At 43.6% G+C, this 16,588-nt stretch overlaps 1 protein-coding gene across 2 annotated transcripts; it reads left to right on the top strand.

The window, feature by feature from the left end:
• Positions 1-2,279: 2,279 nt before the first annotated feature.
• Positions 2,280-14,263, top strand: LOC103125060 (GTPase IMAP family member 7-like). 2 transcript variants are annotated; one of them, XM_007535829.3, is made up of 2 exons: positions 2,280-2,317; positions 12,929-14,262. In XM_007535829.3, exons 1-2 carry the CDS (start codon positions 2,299-2,301, stop codon positions 13,828-13,830), a joined length of 921 nt encoding a protein of 306 aa, XP_007535891.2. In that variant the 5' UTR covers positions 2,280-2,298; the 3' UTR covers positions 13,831-14,262. The 2 variants fall into 2 exon arrangements, with proteins under 2 accessions (XP_007535891.2, XP_060052779.1); XM_060196796.1 differs by lacking the exon at positions 2,280-2,317 and adding an exon at positions 9,542-9,718 and having other exon boundaries at positions 12,929-14,263.
• Positions 14,264-16,588: the final 2,325 nt, after the last annotated feature.

The raw sequence follows: 16,588 nt of genomic DNA, 5'->3' as shown, positions 1-16,588 counted from the left end.
TTACTGTATCATACAAGACCTCACCATGATTTATGTCATTTAGTGCTATTTACATATAACTATATCTAATATAATGACCTATACTTGCTTCTAGCCTCTGTGGTCTAGTACCATCTCTACATAGTTGACTTTGGACTGTGTCCACAGACAACAGGCCTGCAATGTCAAGCCTTCAGCTCCAGTAATCTGGTGAGACCTTACCTAGCTCTTCTCTTAGGACTCCTTAATTCCATTTCTGGTAGTGAACTTTCTAATAAAGCCTCAAAACATAGGTATGAACCAGGGCCCAAGATATAGAGTGTGTGTACACATAAGTTAGGGGAAAATATATACCTTAAAGCAAAAAGTACATAATAGTTTTCAATGACCTAATAAGTACAGCAAGCAAGTAGAAATGCCTAAAAAAGACAACATAAAGTACTGAATCAAATAGTTTCAACTTAGACATAGATACTCTCTTCACCTACTTTCTATTTCACTTCCATCAATCACTCCAGGGCTAACCTTGTCCGACAAAGTAAGGACTATAACAGCTGGATAATGGCAAGAGACTGGCATACTTTAATGATGGCTCTTTGGCTTATTACCAGATCACCTCATCTCCCAGGGCCCTAGTCAGGAGTCCTGGGATTCCCGCACAGACATAATAGGCCTTGACCTCTAACAGATCACTTTTTCCACTGTCACTGATCACCTCCATCAGAACAACATAATGGACCCTCTAGTGGACCTCTACAGGACCTTGGCCTCAATTTGAATCAACAATAGTAGGGACTGTTCTATTCTCCTAAGGGAGGTTGGGCAACATACTCTACCACTCAAGGAAGATAGGTCCTGAAATTAGTGCAGCCTGGAATGTTCCTAGCTGTGACCACAGAATGTGAGTCCAGACCTACAGGGATGCAGAGGTTAAACAGGCTCCTGCATTGAAAATAGGCCCCAAATCAGATTGATGGGTTTCACAGTTAATGGTATCTATATACTTTTCCCAGATATAGGAGCTACTCTCTTCCTTGATCCAGGTTTCTAGTACTATTTCCAACCCTGACAGCATCTCCTCAAATAATACCCTTGGCCCACCTGCATGGTAGCTGTTGGGCTCAGACAAAAATTAGTAATGGGCTCCTTTGGAATATACCTAAATTAAACTACAAATCTCATCTGCTAGCTTCTTGCCTTTAGGTTCCTGATTATTAAACAATTTGTTCTTCTTTATATCTTAATGTTTTCAGCCAACAAGTTTCATATGCTACCATGATGCCAACCTGACTTCCCTGGGAAGACGACCTCACTAATGTACCCTGGAAACCCACCTCCCCAGAGCCCTGCCACACTAGGGAATTATAGAAACAGGTAGGGGGTATGCATCCACCTGCCAACATCCATTTCCAGCAGAGAGGCAATTACAGAATCCAGAACTCCCACCTTCTGAGCCTTGTAATGACCATTTGTCCATACTTCCAGAGGGATAAAGAATAAGGAAGCTTCCAATGGAGGGGATAGGATGTGAAACGCTGATGGTTGGAACTGTGTGGAATTGTGTCCCTCTTATCTATGATTTTGTCAATATTTACTATTTTTATCTTATAAATAAATTTTTAATAATCTAGAAATAGGAAAAAATAAGGATCTGTCAAATTTTAGTGCTGGGTTACTATGCATGTGGAGCTGCTGGGCTACCATGGGGGTACCTCTTCCCAGGCGCATACTCTCTGGGTTGGAGAGAACACTGCCAGATCCAGCCTGGGCTGCTACTCACTCAGCGACATGAGAGAAATGACTCAATAACACACTCGTGGTGGGGAGGCAATTCAATTCTTTATTGATCAGGGAGTCCAGTCTTTTAAAGGTCGGACCTAGGAGTGACAAGTTGGAAATGGAAATGGCTAGGAAAGTGGTGGAGAAAGGCAAAAGGTGTTGTAAAGGTAGAAACTTCCTTAGCAACTGTTGCGAGGGTTTTAACTGGTAAGATTAATAATACCCTGCAGGCAGGGAGGGTCTTGAGGGTAGAAAGAAGACAGATAAAGAGCCTATATTTCCCCCAGTCCTGTAACTTTAGGGTTGGGTGCACTTTACTACATGCTTCTCTCAATTCATATCAAATAATATTGCATCCGCTGATCACAACCTAATCAATGCAACGAGTGCCACCTCAGCAAGCTTCACTTCAGACTGTGTCCAGAGACTTCAGGTGTGGAATGACAACCCTCCAGCTTCAGTACTCGGGTGAGAGCATTCCTTTCATAGTATTCTCTAATTCCATTCCAGGTGGTTCAATTGAATAATGAGAGGAAGCTGATGGAGGAGGAGTTTGCTGGTCAGAGTCATAGAGAATGGAAGTAACACAGCTTCTAAAGGAGCTAGCTACAGACACAATGGAGAAGTCGTCAAGGACAATGGGAGGGTGGTGTACTTTCAAATAGGTTGAATTCAAATTTGAAGATACTTAAAAATGTTAGGGTTTGAAAGGAATGTAGATTCCAGATGTTCTTTATAATCTAGACTGTTTTGTTAATGGAGATGAGTTAATTACAGGACCAGGCTTCAAACCCCTGGACCTTTGTGTAGGGAGGAGGCTTCACAATTGGTGAAATAGTACTACATTGGCCTCTCTTCTTTCCTTCCTTCCTTCTTTCCTTCCTTCCTTGCTTCCTCACTCCTTCCTTCCTTCCTTTCTCACTCCTAACTTTCCTTTCTTTCTCCCTCTCTCTCCCTCCCTCTCTCTCTCTCTCCTTCTCTCTCCTCTTCTCTCCTCTTTCCTTCTCTTTCCTCTGTTTCAATTTCTGTCTTATCAAATGAAAGGGGGAAAATGGCTGCCAGGAGTGGTGAATTTCTGATACAGCGGGCTTGATCCTGGGTCCTTGAGCACTGTAATGAGTGCTCAACCAGGTGTGCTACCACCTGGCCCATGTGCAGCTGTTTTTAAGAATTGTGTGAGATTGGTGGCTTAGTGTACTGGTTCTGCAGAAAGGTCTTCATTTCTGAGGCAGCAAAAGGTCAGGTTCAAACCCCAGTCCCTGGAATCTCTGATTATATGTTCCTTAAACCTGAGCACTTAGGACTTCAAATTTGTAGTCAGATTGAATTTCAACAGTGGGCTCAAATTGTTAATACAGTTCTAATAATTACTTGTTCTTTGAAATATTAAATCTAAAATCTTAGACCAGGGAGAACAGAATCAACTGGTGGTGTTCCTTCATAAGATTCAGCTGTAAGTAAATAGCATAAAAGGACATAAATTATGGAGAGATTTTATATGCTACAGCAAATCCTAACAATGGGGTTTTCAAAGTTAACCTAATTGCCAAACGATTTGGTTATATCTATAACTATCTATGCTTTCTTAAACCCTAGGACAGCAGGAACCCTCCCCTTTCTCTATAAAGCCCATATTTCTCCCAGTCCTGAAATCTCTAGAGTGAGGCTCACTTTCCTGCATGCTTCTCCCTATTCATACCAACTGATACTGCATCTGCTGATCCCAACCCAGTCAATGCAGCCAGTACCACCTCGGCATGTTTTCTCTTGGGACTGAATCCAGAGGCGTGGAACGTAAACAATGGTAGGGACTGTTTCATTCTCCTAAGGGAGGTTGAATAACATACTCTGCCTATCTCCTGAGGATGATGGGTCCTGAGACTGGCGCAGCCTGGAAGGTTCCGAACCGTGACCACAGAATGTGAGCTCAGACCTACAGGGATGCAGAGGTTACACAGGCTTCTGTGCTGACTATGGGGCCCAGATCAGATTGATGAGATTTACAGTTAATAATATTTATACACCCTTCCCATATTTGGTAGCTCTTCTCTTCCCTGATCCAGCTCTGGTCCTTTTTCCAACTCTGATACCATCCCCTCAGAAAATAGCTTAGGTCACTTGCATATTAGAAGTCAGGTACAGGCAAAAACTTGTTTGGTCATGGGCCCCTTGGAATATATCTAAAACAGACCTACTAGCTTTTTCCAAAATGGAAACCCCAAATCTTTTCTGCAATATTGTTGCCTTAAGGTTCCAGATTAGTCAATGATTTGTTCTGCTTTATATTTTAACTCTTTCAGCCACCAGATTCCAGATGCTAGCATGATGTCAGACTTCCCTGGGCAGAGGAGCCCACCAATGTGTCCTGGAGCCCTACCAGATCCCTGCCCCACTAGGGAAAGAGAGAGATAGGCTGGGGCGTGTGGCTACAACTGTCAACACCCATGTTCAGTGGGGAAGCAATTACAGAAGCCAGACCTTCCACCTTCTGCATCTCACAATGACCCTGGGTCCATACTCCCAGAGGGATAAAGAATAAGAAAGCTATCAGGGGAGGGAATGGGATATGAAGTTCTGGTGGTGGGAACTGTGTAGAATTATACCCCTCTTATCCTATGGTCTTGCCACTACTCTCATTTTATAAATTAAAACTTTAATAAAATGAAACAAAATAAACACTTGGCAGGTGGGTGGTGGCATACCCGATTAAGTGCACATATTACTAAGCACAAGGACCAGTGCAAGGATTCTGGTTCAAGCCCCCAGCTCCCCACCTTTAGGGGGGATGCTTAGCAAGCGGTGAAGCAGGTTTGCAGGTGTCTGTCTTTCTCTCCCCCCTCTGTCTTCCCCTCCTCTGTCAATTTCTCTCTGTCCTGTCTAATAAAATGGAAAGTTTTATAAATACTCCCAGGAGCAGTAGATTCGGCACCGAGCCCCAGCAATAACCCTAGAGACTAAAATAATAATAATAATAACTGTGACCTACAAACAAATCCATCTTTACTATGCTGCTGCTTCTAGGGCCGGTCTCTCTCAGAACTGAAGGACTGGACAGAAACGGGAAGTCTCAGTGACAGAGCTGGGTGACCAGAGTGAGCTCTATGGGCACATTTCCAAGGGTGACTCCAGTACAAAGTTAATAGGAGGGGGGCAGGCAGTAGTGCGCCTGGTTAAGTGCTCACATTACAGTGTGCAAGGACCCGGGTTCCAGTCCCTCTCCCCCACCTGCAGGGAGAAAGCTCAGAGCTTCAGGTGTCTCTCTCCCTCTCTAGCTCCTCGTCCCCTCTCAATATCTCTCTGTCTCTATCCAATGATAAATAAACAAATTAATTAATTTAAATACAAAAACAAGGTTAATTGGGTAAAGTACTCTGATCCTAACATGCAGGCAGTGCTGCCATGGAGGTGTGGGGAGCTGCATATCTGGCACCTATCAGTGGGAACCTTGCACGGAAAGGTGGGGAAGGAGGTGTGTCAGCGGTAGGAGGAGGGACAAGTCGTCCCCACAAAACTTGGCATTTCAGCAGAAGTTGTTCTTTATTCTGCAGAATGGGAAATTCAGCCATGCAAAATGGGGCGGTGGGGGCACTGGTGGTGCATCCTGTGGAATGGACATAGTACTAAGCACAAGGACCAGGGTTCAAGGACCCGGCTCCCCACCTGCAGGGGAGTCACTTCACAGGCGGTGAAGCAGGTCTGCAGGTGTCTATCTTCCTCTCCCCTTCTCTGTCTTCCCCTCCTCTCTCCATTTCTCTCTGTCCTATCCAAAACAGCGGCAGCTACAATCACATCAACAACAACAATAATAGCAATGGAAAAAGTATCCCCCAGGAGCAGTGGATTCATAGTGCTGGTACTGAGCCCCAGCCATAAACTTGGAGGCAGAAAAAATTTTTAAAAAGCCACCCAAAATGGTGGATTTGTAGTGTCAGCACTGAGTCCCAGTGACCTGAGGAAAAATGAATGGAAGAAAGGAAGAAAAAAGAAAGAAAGAGAGAGAGAAAACAAAGAGGAAGAAGAAAGAAGAAGGAAAGAAATATAGAGAAAGGAAGAAGGGAAGAGAGAAAGAAAGAGAGAGAGAGAGAGAAAGAAAGAAGGAAGAAAAGAAAGAAAGAAAGAAAGAAAGAAAGAGAAAGAAAGAAAGGAAAGAAAGAAAGAAAGAAAGAAAGAAAGAAAGAAAGAAAGAAAGAAAGAAAAAGACAGAAAGAAAGAAAGCGAATCATTATCTACTGAAGGGTAGCCTAGTCGCCTGGTCAACCTCTGAGCTAAGGCCATGCTGAGTGGAAGGCTGGGACACACTGCCGGGTGGTTCTGCAGGAATGTGGGGTGCAGACAGCTGTCTGGGGAGCAGCTCTGGCTGTGAGCTGGGAGGTGGTTCTGCACAGAGATCTGAGCCCAGGTCTGTCCCCCAAGACCTTCCCCGTGGAGCAAAACCTCAGTTCTGCTTGTGTTCCCCCTCCCGAGAGTCTTTGGTTTTCATTTCTCACTCTGAGGTCAACTCTGTGTCTTAAAGACCTTGCATGCGGCTGCCTGCAGGGCCTGAGTGCGGCTTCCCATGGTGCAAGCAGAAAGATGGTCACAGCTGCTAAAAGATTTGCACCTGCAACATGGAGTCCTTAGCGTTTCTGCTTCTCCCCTGAGGAAATTTTTCTTTTTTTTTTCCTTTGTTTTATTTATTTATGTATTTATTTTTTAAATTTATTTGTCGGGAGATTAATAGTTTACAATTGACAGTAAAATACAATAGTTTATACATGTATAACATTTCCACTTAATACAATCTGTGGGAAGTTTTTCTCTTTTACTCTTTTTTTTAAAATATTTTTTATTTATAAAAAAGGAAACACTGACAAGAATGATAGGATAAGAGGGGCACAACTCCACACAGTTCCCACCACCAGAACTCCGTATCCCATCCCCTCCCCTGACAGCTTTCCTATTCTTTATCCCTCTGGGAGTATGGACCCAGGGTCATTGTGGAGAGCAGAAGGTGGAAGGTCTGGCTTCTGTAATTGCTTCCCCGCTGAACATGGGTGTGACAGGTGGATCCATACTCCCAGCTTGCCTCTCTCTTTCCCTACTGGGGCAGGGCTCTGGGGAAGCAGGGCTCCAGGACACATCGGTGGGGTTGTCTGTCCAGTTTGGGCAAAAGCAGGCACACACAGGGACACACATAGATTGAGAAGGGAGTGAGAAAAGTGAAGTGCCACAACAATGTCAAGCAAAGTTATTAATCTGCATATCTCCTTTGGAAAACACAGTATCATTAAAGCATATGGCCTTTAAAAAAATAAAAGAAATGTTTGGTTCACCAGCACCATCATAAGCCAGAACTAAGCATTGTCTGGATGCTCTTTTTCAAAAGAAAAATTAATTGGGGCCAGGTGGTGGTGCACCTGGTTGAGTGCACATGTTACAATGAGCAAGGACTCAGGTTCAAGTCCCCAGTCCCCACCTGCAGGGGGAAAGCTTCACGAGTGGTGAAGCAGTGCTGCAGATGTCTCTGTCTCTCTTCCTCTCTATTCAACCCTCCCCTCTCGATTTCTGGCTGTCTCTATCTAATAAATAAATTAATATAATAAAACATTAAAAACAAATTAAAAATCATTAAAAAATTAAAAGCATCAAAATGATCATTGACCAAAGAGGAAAGCCCTGTCACCTGGCATGGCTAGAAGGCTTGTTCGTGGTGGTTTACTAGCTTTTTAGAAAGGAGATAAAATACACAGCTCTCTCAAAGACAGAAGCTGAGATATAAGAACAGAAAGGGAAACAGAACTTTTGTTCGGGTTTGTGTAGTGCATCAAAGTGAAGGACTCGGGGGTGCGGGGTGAGCTTTCAGTTCTTGATGCTGATGGTGGAGGAGGACCTGGGCTGGGGGTGAGGGTGTTTTGCAGAAAACTGAGAAATGTTATATATGTATCAACAACTGTATTTATTGCAGCCCATTAATCCCCCAACAACAACAACAACAACAAAGTCTGGGCAGTAGCACAGCTGGTTAATCGCACAATGTGCAAAGCACAGGGACCCACTCAAGGATCCCAGGTTCGATACCCCAGCTCCCCACCTGCAGTGGGGTGGGGGTGTCGCTTCACAGGCAGTGAAGCAGGTCTGCAGGTGTCTGTCTTTCTCTGCCCCTCTCTGTCTTCCCCTCCTCTCTCCATTTCTCTCTGTCCTAGCCAACAACAACAACAATAACAAAAAGAGCAACAATGGGGAAAATGGCCTCCAGGAGCAGTGGATTCCTAGTGCAGGCACCAAGCCCCAGCCATATACCCCTGGGGACAAGAAAAAGATACCCAGGTCAGACTTGTTCCTGGATTCTGGGTCTGAACTCATCCATTGAAATGTTAGAAGTTATTCAGTTTGTCCAACTTCTAAATGTATCCTTCGTCCCCCAGCCCCCTAACCCTCCCAGACTGGCCGACACCCCCAGAGTTGTCCTGTGCCAAACATGTGGTGGCAAGGCACCCTCATCCCTGACTCCCTGCTCCTCCTGCACCCACAGTCTCCCCACCCCTGCTGCAGGGGCCTCAGCTGCTCGGCCTGGGCTTCAGAGAGACATCTGAGCAGCGGCCTCCAGCCTGCAAAACAGCAGCTCTAGCCGGATATGAGCAGTTACAAAACAAAGACAAACCAGCAACAACGACAAACATGTCTTTTTAAAAAATGTATTTGTTTATAAAATGGAAACATTGGTGAGACAGAGATCCTTATCCTCTTTTTCCGTGTCCCCCCCTTCACGCAGAATAACAGAACCTGACAGAGTGAACTTGAAGCAGTTGGTTCAGCAAGAGGTGCATGCAGAAAAGATCTCCATTTAGGGGAAACTGAAACTCCACCAACTGTAGGGTTCTCTCTCTCTCTCTCTCTCTCTCCCTCTCTCTCTCTCTTCCTCTCTCTCTTTTCTCTCTCTCCCTCCATCTCCTTCTCTCTCTCCCTCTCTCCCACCCTCTCTTTCTCTCCCTGTCTATTTTTCTCTCTGTCCCTCTCTATCTCTCCCTCTCTTTCTATTTCCCTCTCTCTTTCTCTCTCTCCCTCCCTCCCTCTCTCTCCCTTCTACTCTCCCTCCCTCCCTCTATCTTCCTCCCTCCTTCCCTCCCTCTCTCTATCCCTCCCCTTCTTTCCCTCCCTCTTCTCTCCTTCCCTCCCTATCTTCCTCCCTCTTTCTTTCTCCCTTCCCCTCTCCCCCTCTCTCTCTCCCTCTCTCACCCTCTCTTTCCCACTCTTTCCCATTCTCTCTCCCTCTCTCTCCTCCCCTCCCCCTTCCCCCTCTATCTCTCCCCCCTCTCCCTTACTAGCAGTTTAATAGTTTTACAAATTCATAAGTTAGCAGGTCAGTCACCACGTCTCAAGTCCAAGGTCTGTGCCTCCAAGCCCCACCAGGTCCGACCCCATCGTCACCACAGATCACACAAAGTCCCAGAGACAGTTTGGCTGACTTCTTTTATCTTATGCAAGTTCATCTACTTTAGTGATGGATAGTCCACGTAGGAACAGAATCACCATGTTGTTGTCTCTTGTCTCTTGACTCAAGGCACTGAGGCCAAACTCACCTCCAGCCCCATCCACTTTGCAACGTTTCATTATGTCTTGTTTATTAATGATAGAATAATGACTGACCAGACTGTGAGATCACAGGGGTACAATTCCACACAGTTCCCACCTCCAGAGTTCTCAGTCCCATCCCCTGCATTGGAAGCTTCCCTGTTCTTTATCCCTCTGGGAGTCTGGACCCAAATTCTTTCTGGGGAGCAGCAGGTGAGAGTTGTGGCTTCTGTAGTCACTTCTCTGCTGGACATGGACTTGGGTGATGTCACTTTAAAGCTTCAGCCTCCCCTGACTCCACCCAGACTGGAGCTTCCTGAGTCAGAGGACTCAGACCTGCCAGCACTCTTCAGAGCTCCCAGAATCTTTGGAGAAAACTTAAGAGCTCCTCATTTCATTCCAAAAAAAGGTGGGTCTGGGGCAGGGGAGATAGCATCGTGGTTCTGCAAAAGGACTTTCCTGCCTGAGGCTCTAGGTTCCAAAGACTTTCCTGCCTGAAGTTCAATCTCACAGCCACCATCAAGCCAGAGCTGAGCAGGGCTCTGGGCTCCCTCTCTCCTTCTCCCTCCCTCTCTTCCTTTTGCTCTCTCTGTCTCTCTCTCTCTCTTTCTCTCTCTCTCTCTCTCTCAAACAAAGTATATTTTATAAGGGTAGGAAACTACCTCAGTGGTTCTGCAAAAGAGTCTCCTGCCTGAGGCTCTGAGGTCTGGGGTTCAATCCTTAGTACCACCATCAATCAGGCAGAGCTGAGCAGGTTTTTTAAGATTTTTAAGATTTTTTAAGATTTTTTAAGATTTTTTAAGATTTTTAAGATTTTTTGAGATTTTTAAGTGCAAAGCAGCTTCCTTGTTCCACCCTCCCCTGAAATATATCTAATTTTTTAATGTAAAAGGTAGAATCTCAAGGCTGAGAGGAAACCTAGAAAAGATTGTGGCATGCAGAGACGAGAGGTGGAGGTGGTAAAACCAGACAGACTTCCAGGGAGGCCCCCTCTGCCCAGCACTTGCCTGCACAGTGAAGTCGGTTCCATTTCTCTGCATTTAAAAAATCAAATCAGTTTCCCTGATGGTTTCTCTTCATTTCTCTTAATTTTCCAGACTTATTTGCTTTCTCCTTCATTCAGATTAATTTTATGACTGATTACTATAACTGCCAAGGGAAAGGTGATGGTGAAAATTATTAGTTATCACTTATATGAAATCCTGATAGTGAAATATCTGTTAAGTATTATGCTGTGCTCTAAATGACAAAGTTGAATTTTAGCAATTTTCTTCAGTAAGTAATTTTATTAATACATTAATTTATTCTCTGCACTGAAAAAGGTGATATTATGCAGAGCCCCATTGATAGGTCTTTGTAAAATGGAGGTTTCTTTTTTATTGTTTTAGTTCATTTTTTTTACTTTTACTTATAAAAAATAAACACTGACAAAAGCCATAGGATAAGAGGGGTACAAGTCCACAGAATTCCCACCACCAGAACTCTGTATCCCATCCCCTCCCCTGATAGCTTTCCTATTCTTTATCCCTCTGGAAGTTAGGACCCAAGGTCATTATGGGCAGCAGAAGGTGGAAGGTCTGGCTTCTGTAATTGCTTCCCCATGGATGTTGACAGGTGGATCCATACTCCCAGCCTGTCTCTCTCTTTCCCTAGTGGGGTGGGGCTCTGGGGAAGCAGAGCTCCAGGACACATTGGTGGGGTCGTCTGTCCAGGGAAGTCCAGAGGCATCACAGTAGCATCTGGAACCTGGTGGCTGAAAAGAGAGTTAACATACAAAGCCAAACAAATTGTTGAACAATCATGGACCTAAAGGCTGGAATAGTGCAGGTGGAGAGTTGGGGGGGTCTCCATTTTGTAGATAGCTAGTAGGCATATTTTAGTTCTATTCCAAAGGGCCCATGGCTATACTAGTTGTTTTTCCTGAGCCTGACATCTGTTATGCAAGTGGAGCCAAGTTTTGTCTGGGAGATGATGTCATGACTGTATAAAGGACCAGAAAGCTGGGTCAGGGAAGAGAGTAGCTCCCAAATACGAGAAAGGTATATAATTATTGTTGATTGTAACTTCATTTTTTAAAAAAGAGTTGCTCACTCTGAACAATTAAGAAAAGTCAAAAAATGAAGGAAAACCCTGTGACAATAACAGCCCTGTAATATATATGTATAATTTCCTCAACAAAAATCACTTCTAAGAAAATAAAATCATTTGCTTTATTTATTCCATAAGAGAGACACAGTGGTTTTCACGGGAGACAGAGAGAAGAGTTAGAGACAAATTGGAATGAATGTCCCATGCATGCGGCATCGGGAATCAAACCAGGAACGTCTGGCATGGCAGTCTGATGCTCTGATAGTTGAGCTACTTCCCAGGCCCAGCCACTCCACCATCCATGTGGCTCCATTTTTGTTGTTGTTGTTGTTGTTGTCTTTCTTTCTGTCTTTCTGTCTTTTTTTTTTTTTTGCCTCCAGATTATTGCTGGGGCCCAATGCCTGCACAAATCCACTGCTCCTGGAGGTTATTTTTTCCCCTTTTTGTTGCCCTAGTTGTTTTATCATTGTGGTTATTATTATTGTTGTTGTTATAGATGTCGTTGTTGTTGGATAGGACAGAAAGAAATGGAGAGACAAAGGGGAGAGAAATACAGATACCCGCAGACCTGCTTCGCTGCCTATGAAGTGACTCCCCTGCAGGTGGGGAGCCCAGGGCTCAAACAGGATCCTTAAGCCCATCAGTGCCCTTCATGCCACATGCGCTTAATTAGCTGCACTACTGCCCGACCCCTTTGTTGTTGTGTTTCTTGATCTATGTGAAGCACCAGGAATCTAACCCATGAGCAAGATGATGCAAGGCCAGTGCTACTCGGCTGAGTCACCTCCCTGGTCCCATTCTGGAATCTGTGAAATAAATTACAACCATAAAATGTACCTCTCATTGTGACTATGATGTACCTGTGAGTTTGTATTAATATTCATGATGAGATCAAAATGTATTTCCCTGACTGAAATCTCAGTTTGCTCTTGGGAACAAAATCATATGCTTTCATAGAAGGGGTTGAAAGGTTTCTTCTTTCTTGTACACACAGAAATCATTTTAATAATATTTAGATGACTGGATTTTTGAAAAATTATTATATTTTATTTATTTATTGGATTGAGACCTGCAGCCCTGCTTCACCACTTGTGAAGCTTTCCCTCAAAGGTGGGGGATGGGGGGGCCTTGAACCCAGGTCCTTACACACTGTAGCATGTGCATTCACCCAGGTGCACCACCACCTAGCCCCTAGATAGCTCGATTTTAAAAGCTTAAGTGAATTTCTCTGTGAAACTACCTGCTTCTGGCTATCTTATGAAGACCTCTTTGTTTATTTTATTCCAAAACGCTTTACTACAGAGTGAATGGCTCCATGATATCTCTTTCCCCTGCAGATGACTGCAAATAACTCGCGCCTCTAGCTTGGGTCAATTTTCCACCATCGTGCATCAGGACCCAGAGTACCCCCCTCACTGCCCTCCCTTCCTCTCTTTCCCCAGAGTCCTTTGCTAAATTACCCTGGTTATAGGAAGACTGAGAATGCCTTGTGACATCCTAAAATGGCCTTATTACTTCTCTTTCCTTTAAGCGCTTACAACTTTCTGTGTGGACATGGCAGGTCAGCAATCCACCTCCTTGAGGATCATTCTCGTCGGGAAGACTGGCAGCGGCAAAAGTGCCACCGCAAACACTATCCTCGGAAAAAGTATATTTGAGTCTCGGATAGCTTCTGGCTCTGTCACCAAGGTCTGCCAGAAAGATTCACAGGACTGGAAAGGGAGAAATCTTCTTGTTGTGGACACCCCAGGGCTCTTTGACACTGAGGAAACATTGTACAACACCTGCCAGGAGATCAGCAGATGTGTCCTGTATTCCAGACCAGGACCTCACGCCATCCTCATGGTCATGAGACTGGACCGCTACACAGAGGAGGAGCAGAACACTGTCATGTTGCTCAGAAAGCTTTTCGGAGAGTCCATCATGAAGCACTTGATCATCCTGTTCACTCGCAAAGAAGAGTTAGAGGGTAGAGAAGTAAGTGACTTTATAAAAGAATCAAGTATGAAACTGCAGAGCTTCATCAAGGAGTGCGACGGCCGCATCTGCGCCTTCAGCAACAAGGCTGAGGGGGAGGAGCAGGAAGCGCAGGTGCAGGAGCTGTTGCAGCTGATAGAGAAGATGGTGAAGGAGAACAGAGGGGCTTACTTTTCTGATCCCATCTACAAGGAGGTAGAGGAGAGAATCAAGCAGCAGGTAGAGAAACTGGATAAAAAATACGCTGATGAATTAATTAGTGCAAGGAAACTGCTAGAGAAGGAGTGTGTTGGCAAATCAGAGCAAGAAAAGGAGGAAAAAATAACAGCTTTGAAGAAAAGTCATGAGAATAGAACTAAAAATCTAGAGCAAGAAGCTGAGGGGAATATATTTGAACATATGATCAATATCATTATGAAGCAAATCTCAAAAATATGGCACTCCTTTTGGAAGTAAGGTATATTCCAGGGCCATTTTTCTCATCCACTTTTGACGCAGATTTCCTTTTCCCAATAGAGATGTCTAATAGCTTCCATTTTTCCTATTCTTCTTCATTTGGCACCATGTCATTCATCTCAACACAATGGTGCTTCTCAGGAAAGTGACTCCTTGCTCTCTTGGGTGCTTCCCTTTGAGATGTGGCCTTTTGTGTGGAAGCCCAACCTGCTCATAGAAAGCCCCTCCCACACTCCTGTGAAGTCACTGGTCTTCCACATACCAACCAGCTGTGAAATGTGAGAACGGAACTTCTCCAGATGCCAATTGAACCACCTCAGATGAAGCTCCAAAGAGCCAAAGAGGAGTCATCCCCACTTAGTCCTGTCCAAACTGCATTGTTAGGATAAAAATAAATGATGCCTTTTGACAACTGAGTTGTAGGATGGCTTTTTTCTGTGACTATAACTAGCTTTACACATCTCTCCACCTCCTTTCTTGCCATTCCTGTCCCCAATCTTCCCTCCTCACAAGGCCAACAAGTTTAAGACATTACAATATTGGCACTATCAGGCAATAGACTATTCTATAGGCTATGCATATTGTGCTTGCTGGTATCAGGGAAAGTGTTGTGATTTTATTTCCATAATGAGTAAATGTCATCTCAATGTCATAAAATAGAATGTTCCTTTCCTAAACTGATATGGCCTAAGTCCAGAAACTAAATTCTTATCTGCTTCCCATAGAAGCAATTGATCACTTTGGATTTTGGTGGGATGGTAAAAATAAAAGCATGTGCCTCTTGAAAATGTAGAAAAACAACATAAACATTATGTTTAAGTTGTTATTATTATGTATGTAGAAAAACAACATAAAATTCAAAATTAAGATGGTCTGTGGTCCCTGGAGATCTTTTCTTTTTTAATATTTATGAGGTAGAGGGAAAAAAAGAGACAGAACATAAAGGTGGCATATGTGATGCCAGGGATGGAATGATGTGGATCCTTATACTTCTAAGTCCAGAGTTTTATCTATGACATCACCTCCCAGGATGCTTCTATTTTCTTTTTACATGACACTCTTACTCAAAGTATTTTCCCAGAAACTTAAAAATCACTTCTGTGGGTTCCCGGAAATTGGCGGACTGAGAAGTTGCTAGTGGCTTGAGCTCTGACCACATCTTCTGGAAATGAAATGAAAACAACATTGGAGGAAAGGAATGGCAGTATTAGGGAAACAACAGTTGAGACCCCCAAGGAAAATACTGATTATCTTGAGGCAATTAGAGAACTGAAAGCTGAAATAGCTGTAATGAAGAAAGAAGCTGAGGCAAGGGAAAGCAGACTAACAGAGGCAGAAAACAGAATTAGTCAGAGGATGAGTTAGAGAAAACGAAGAAAGAGGTGAAAGAGATGAAAAAGAGATTGAGAGTCACTGAAAACAATAACAGAGACATATGGGATGATCTCAAAAAATCACTTCTGTGTAAAAATTGCTTATTCACCTCTGAAGATACACAAGTCTTCCTTCTCCCAACTTCATCTTTCCTCCTTGTCCCAAAAAAATATGATGTGGACAGCGCCAGTAGGATCTCATGCTCTGACTTCATTTTGGTTTCTTCCTGTATGAGAAAGCCAAGTAGGATGCCTCTTCCAGTAAGAAGCAAGGATGGAGGGACCAAGCAGTGGTGTGACCAGCAGAACACACACACACATTACCATGCAAAGGAAGCAGAGTTCAACCCCCCAATTCTCTACTTGCAGGGGGAAAGCTTCATGAGACATTAATCAGTGTGGTAGGCATCTCTCTGCTTCTCTCCCATTCAATCTCCCCATTCTTTCTCCATTTCTCTTTATTTCTAACAAAAAGAAAAATAAATAAAAAGGAGAAGAAAATGACCCCTGGGAATTGTAGATTCTTCCTGCAGGGACTGAGTCCTAGTTATCACAAATAAGAAAAAAAAGAAGAAGTAAGGTTGAATTACATGTTCCATTGCAGGATTTTCTCTGAGTAGGCGTAACCCTAAGGTGAAGGAATAGTTCCTATCCTGCTATCCTCTCTACCCACATTTCCCTTCAAGTTTCATTTTTGACAAAACTCTATTATTAGTGAAAAGTGTTTTACAAAATGATAAGATTCCAAAGTTAGAGTTGCACAGCCATATCTGATGTGTGTTTCTGCACTCTCTCCCCATATACTGTGACCACCCCCACCCTCTGATGGTCATCATAGTTCTAATAAAGTCTAAGACACAGGAAGCTATCACATTTATAGGTTCATTTTTATCAACCTTTAGAGTTAGGATGTGGTTTACACACCATCCTTGTCCATCTCCCTTGTTGTTTACGAACTGGTACCCACAGTTTGACAGAAGTGACTTCCCGTCTGGACTGCCTACTGAGGTAGTATGAGCCTTTTCTTTTTTGGTAGGACCTGCTTGTTAAATCCTATGAATCCCTTTTAGTTTCTCTTTCACACATTCCCTAACAATGTTGTGGTAAAGCATATTCACAACATATGAATGCTATCAATGTATTTAAGGTGGTTCCTTATGACTGACCGTCATACTCTCTTTAGAGAACAAGGTTATCTATGCAGTGTGATGGCACTTTTAACTTAAGAACCATTGACTAAACATTAATTTCCCTTAAAAAAATTGGTTGCAGGTCTCTCTCTCTCTCCCTATCAGCCCCTTCCCTCTTTATTTCTGGCTATCTCTATCCAATAAATAAATAAAGATAATACTAAAAAATAAAAATAAATATATAAAAATTGGTTT

This window comes from Erinaceus europaeus, chromosome 8 (assembly GCF_950295315.1).
Source record: "Erinaceus europaeus chromosome 8, mEriEur2.1, whole genome shotgun sequence".
Classification (NCBI taxonomy): Eukaryota; Metazoa; Chordata; class Mammalia; order Eulipotyphla; family Erinaceidae; genus Erinaceus; species Erinaceus europaeus.
Note: the sequence above shows the minus strand (reverse complement) of the source record. Positions and strands in the feature narration are given on the sequence as shown.

What these genes read in the sequence shown, in the direction of transcription:
- LOC103125060 (XM_060196796.1), top strand. Translation starts at nt 9,562, where the DNA reads ATGGACTTGGGTGATGTCACTTTAAAGCTTCAGCCTCCCCTGACTCCA. An exon ending in TCATTTCATTCCAAAAAAAG is followed by an intron (nt 9,719 to 12,928) that starts GTGGGTCTGGGG and finishes CTTTCCTTTAAG; the next exon opens with CGCTTACAACTTTCTGTGTG.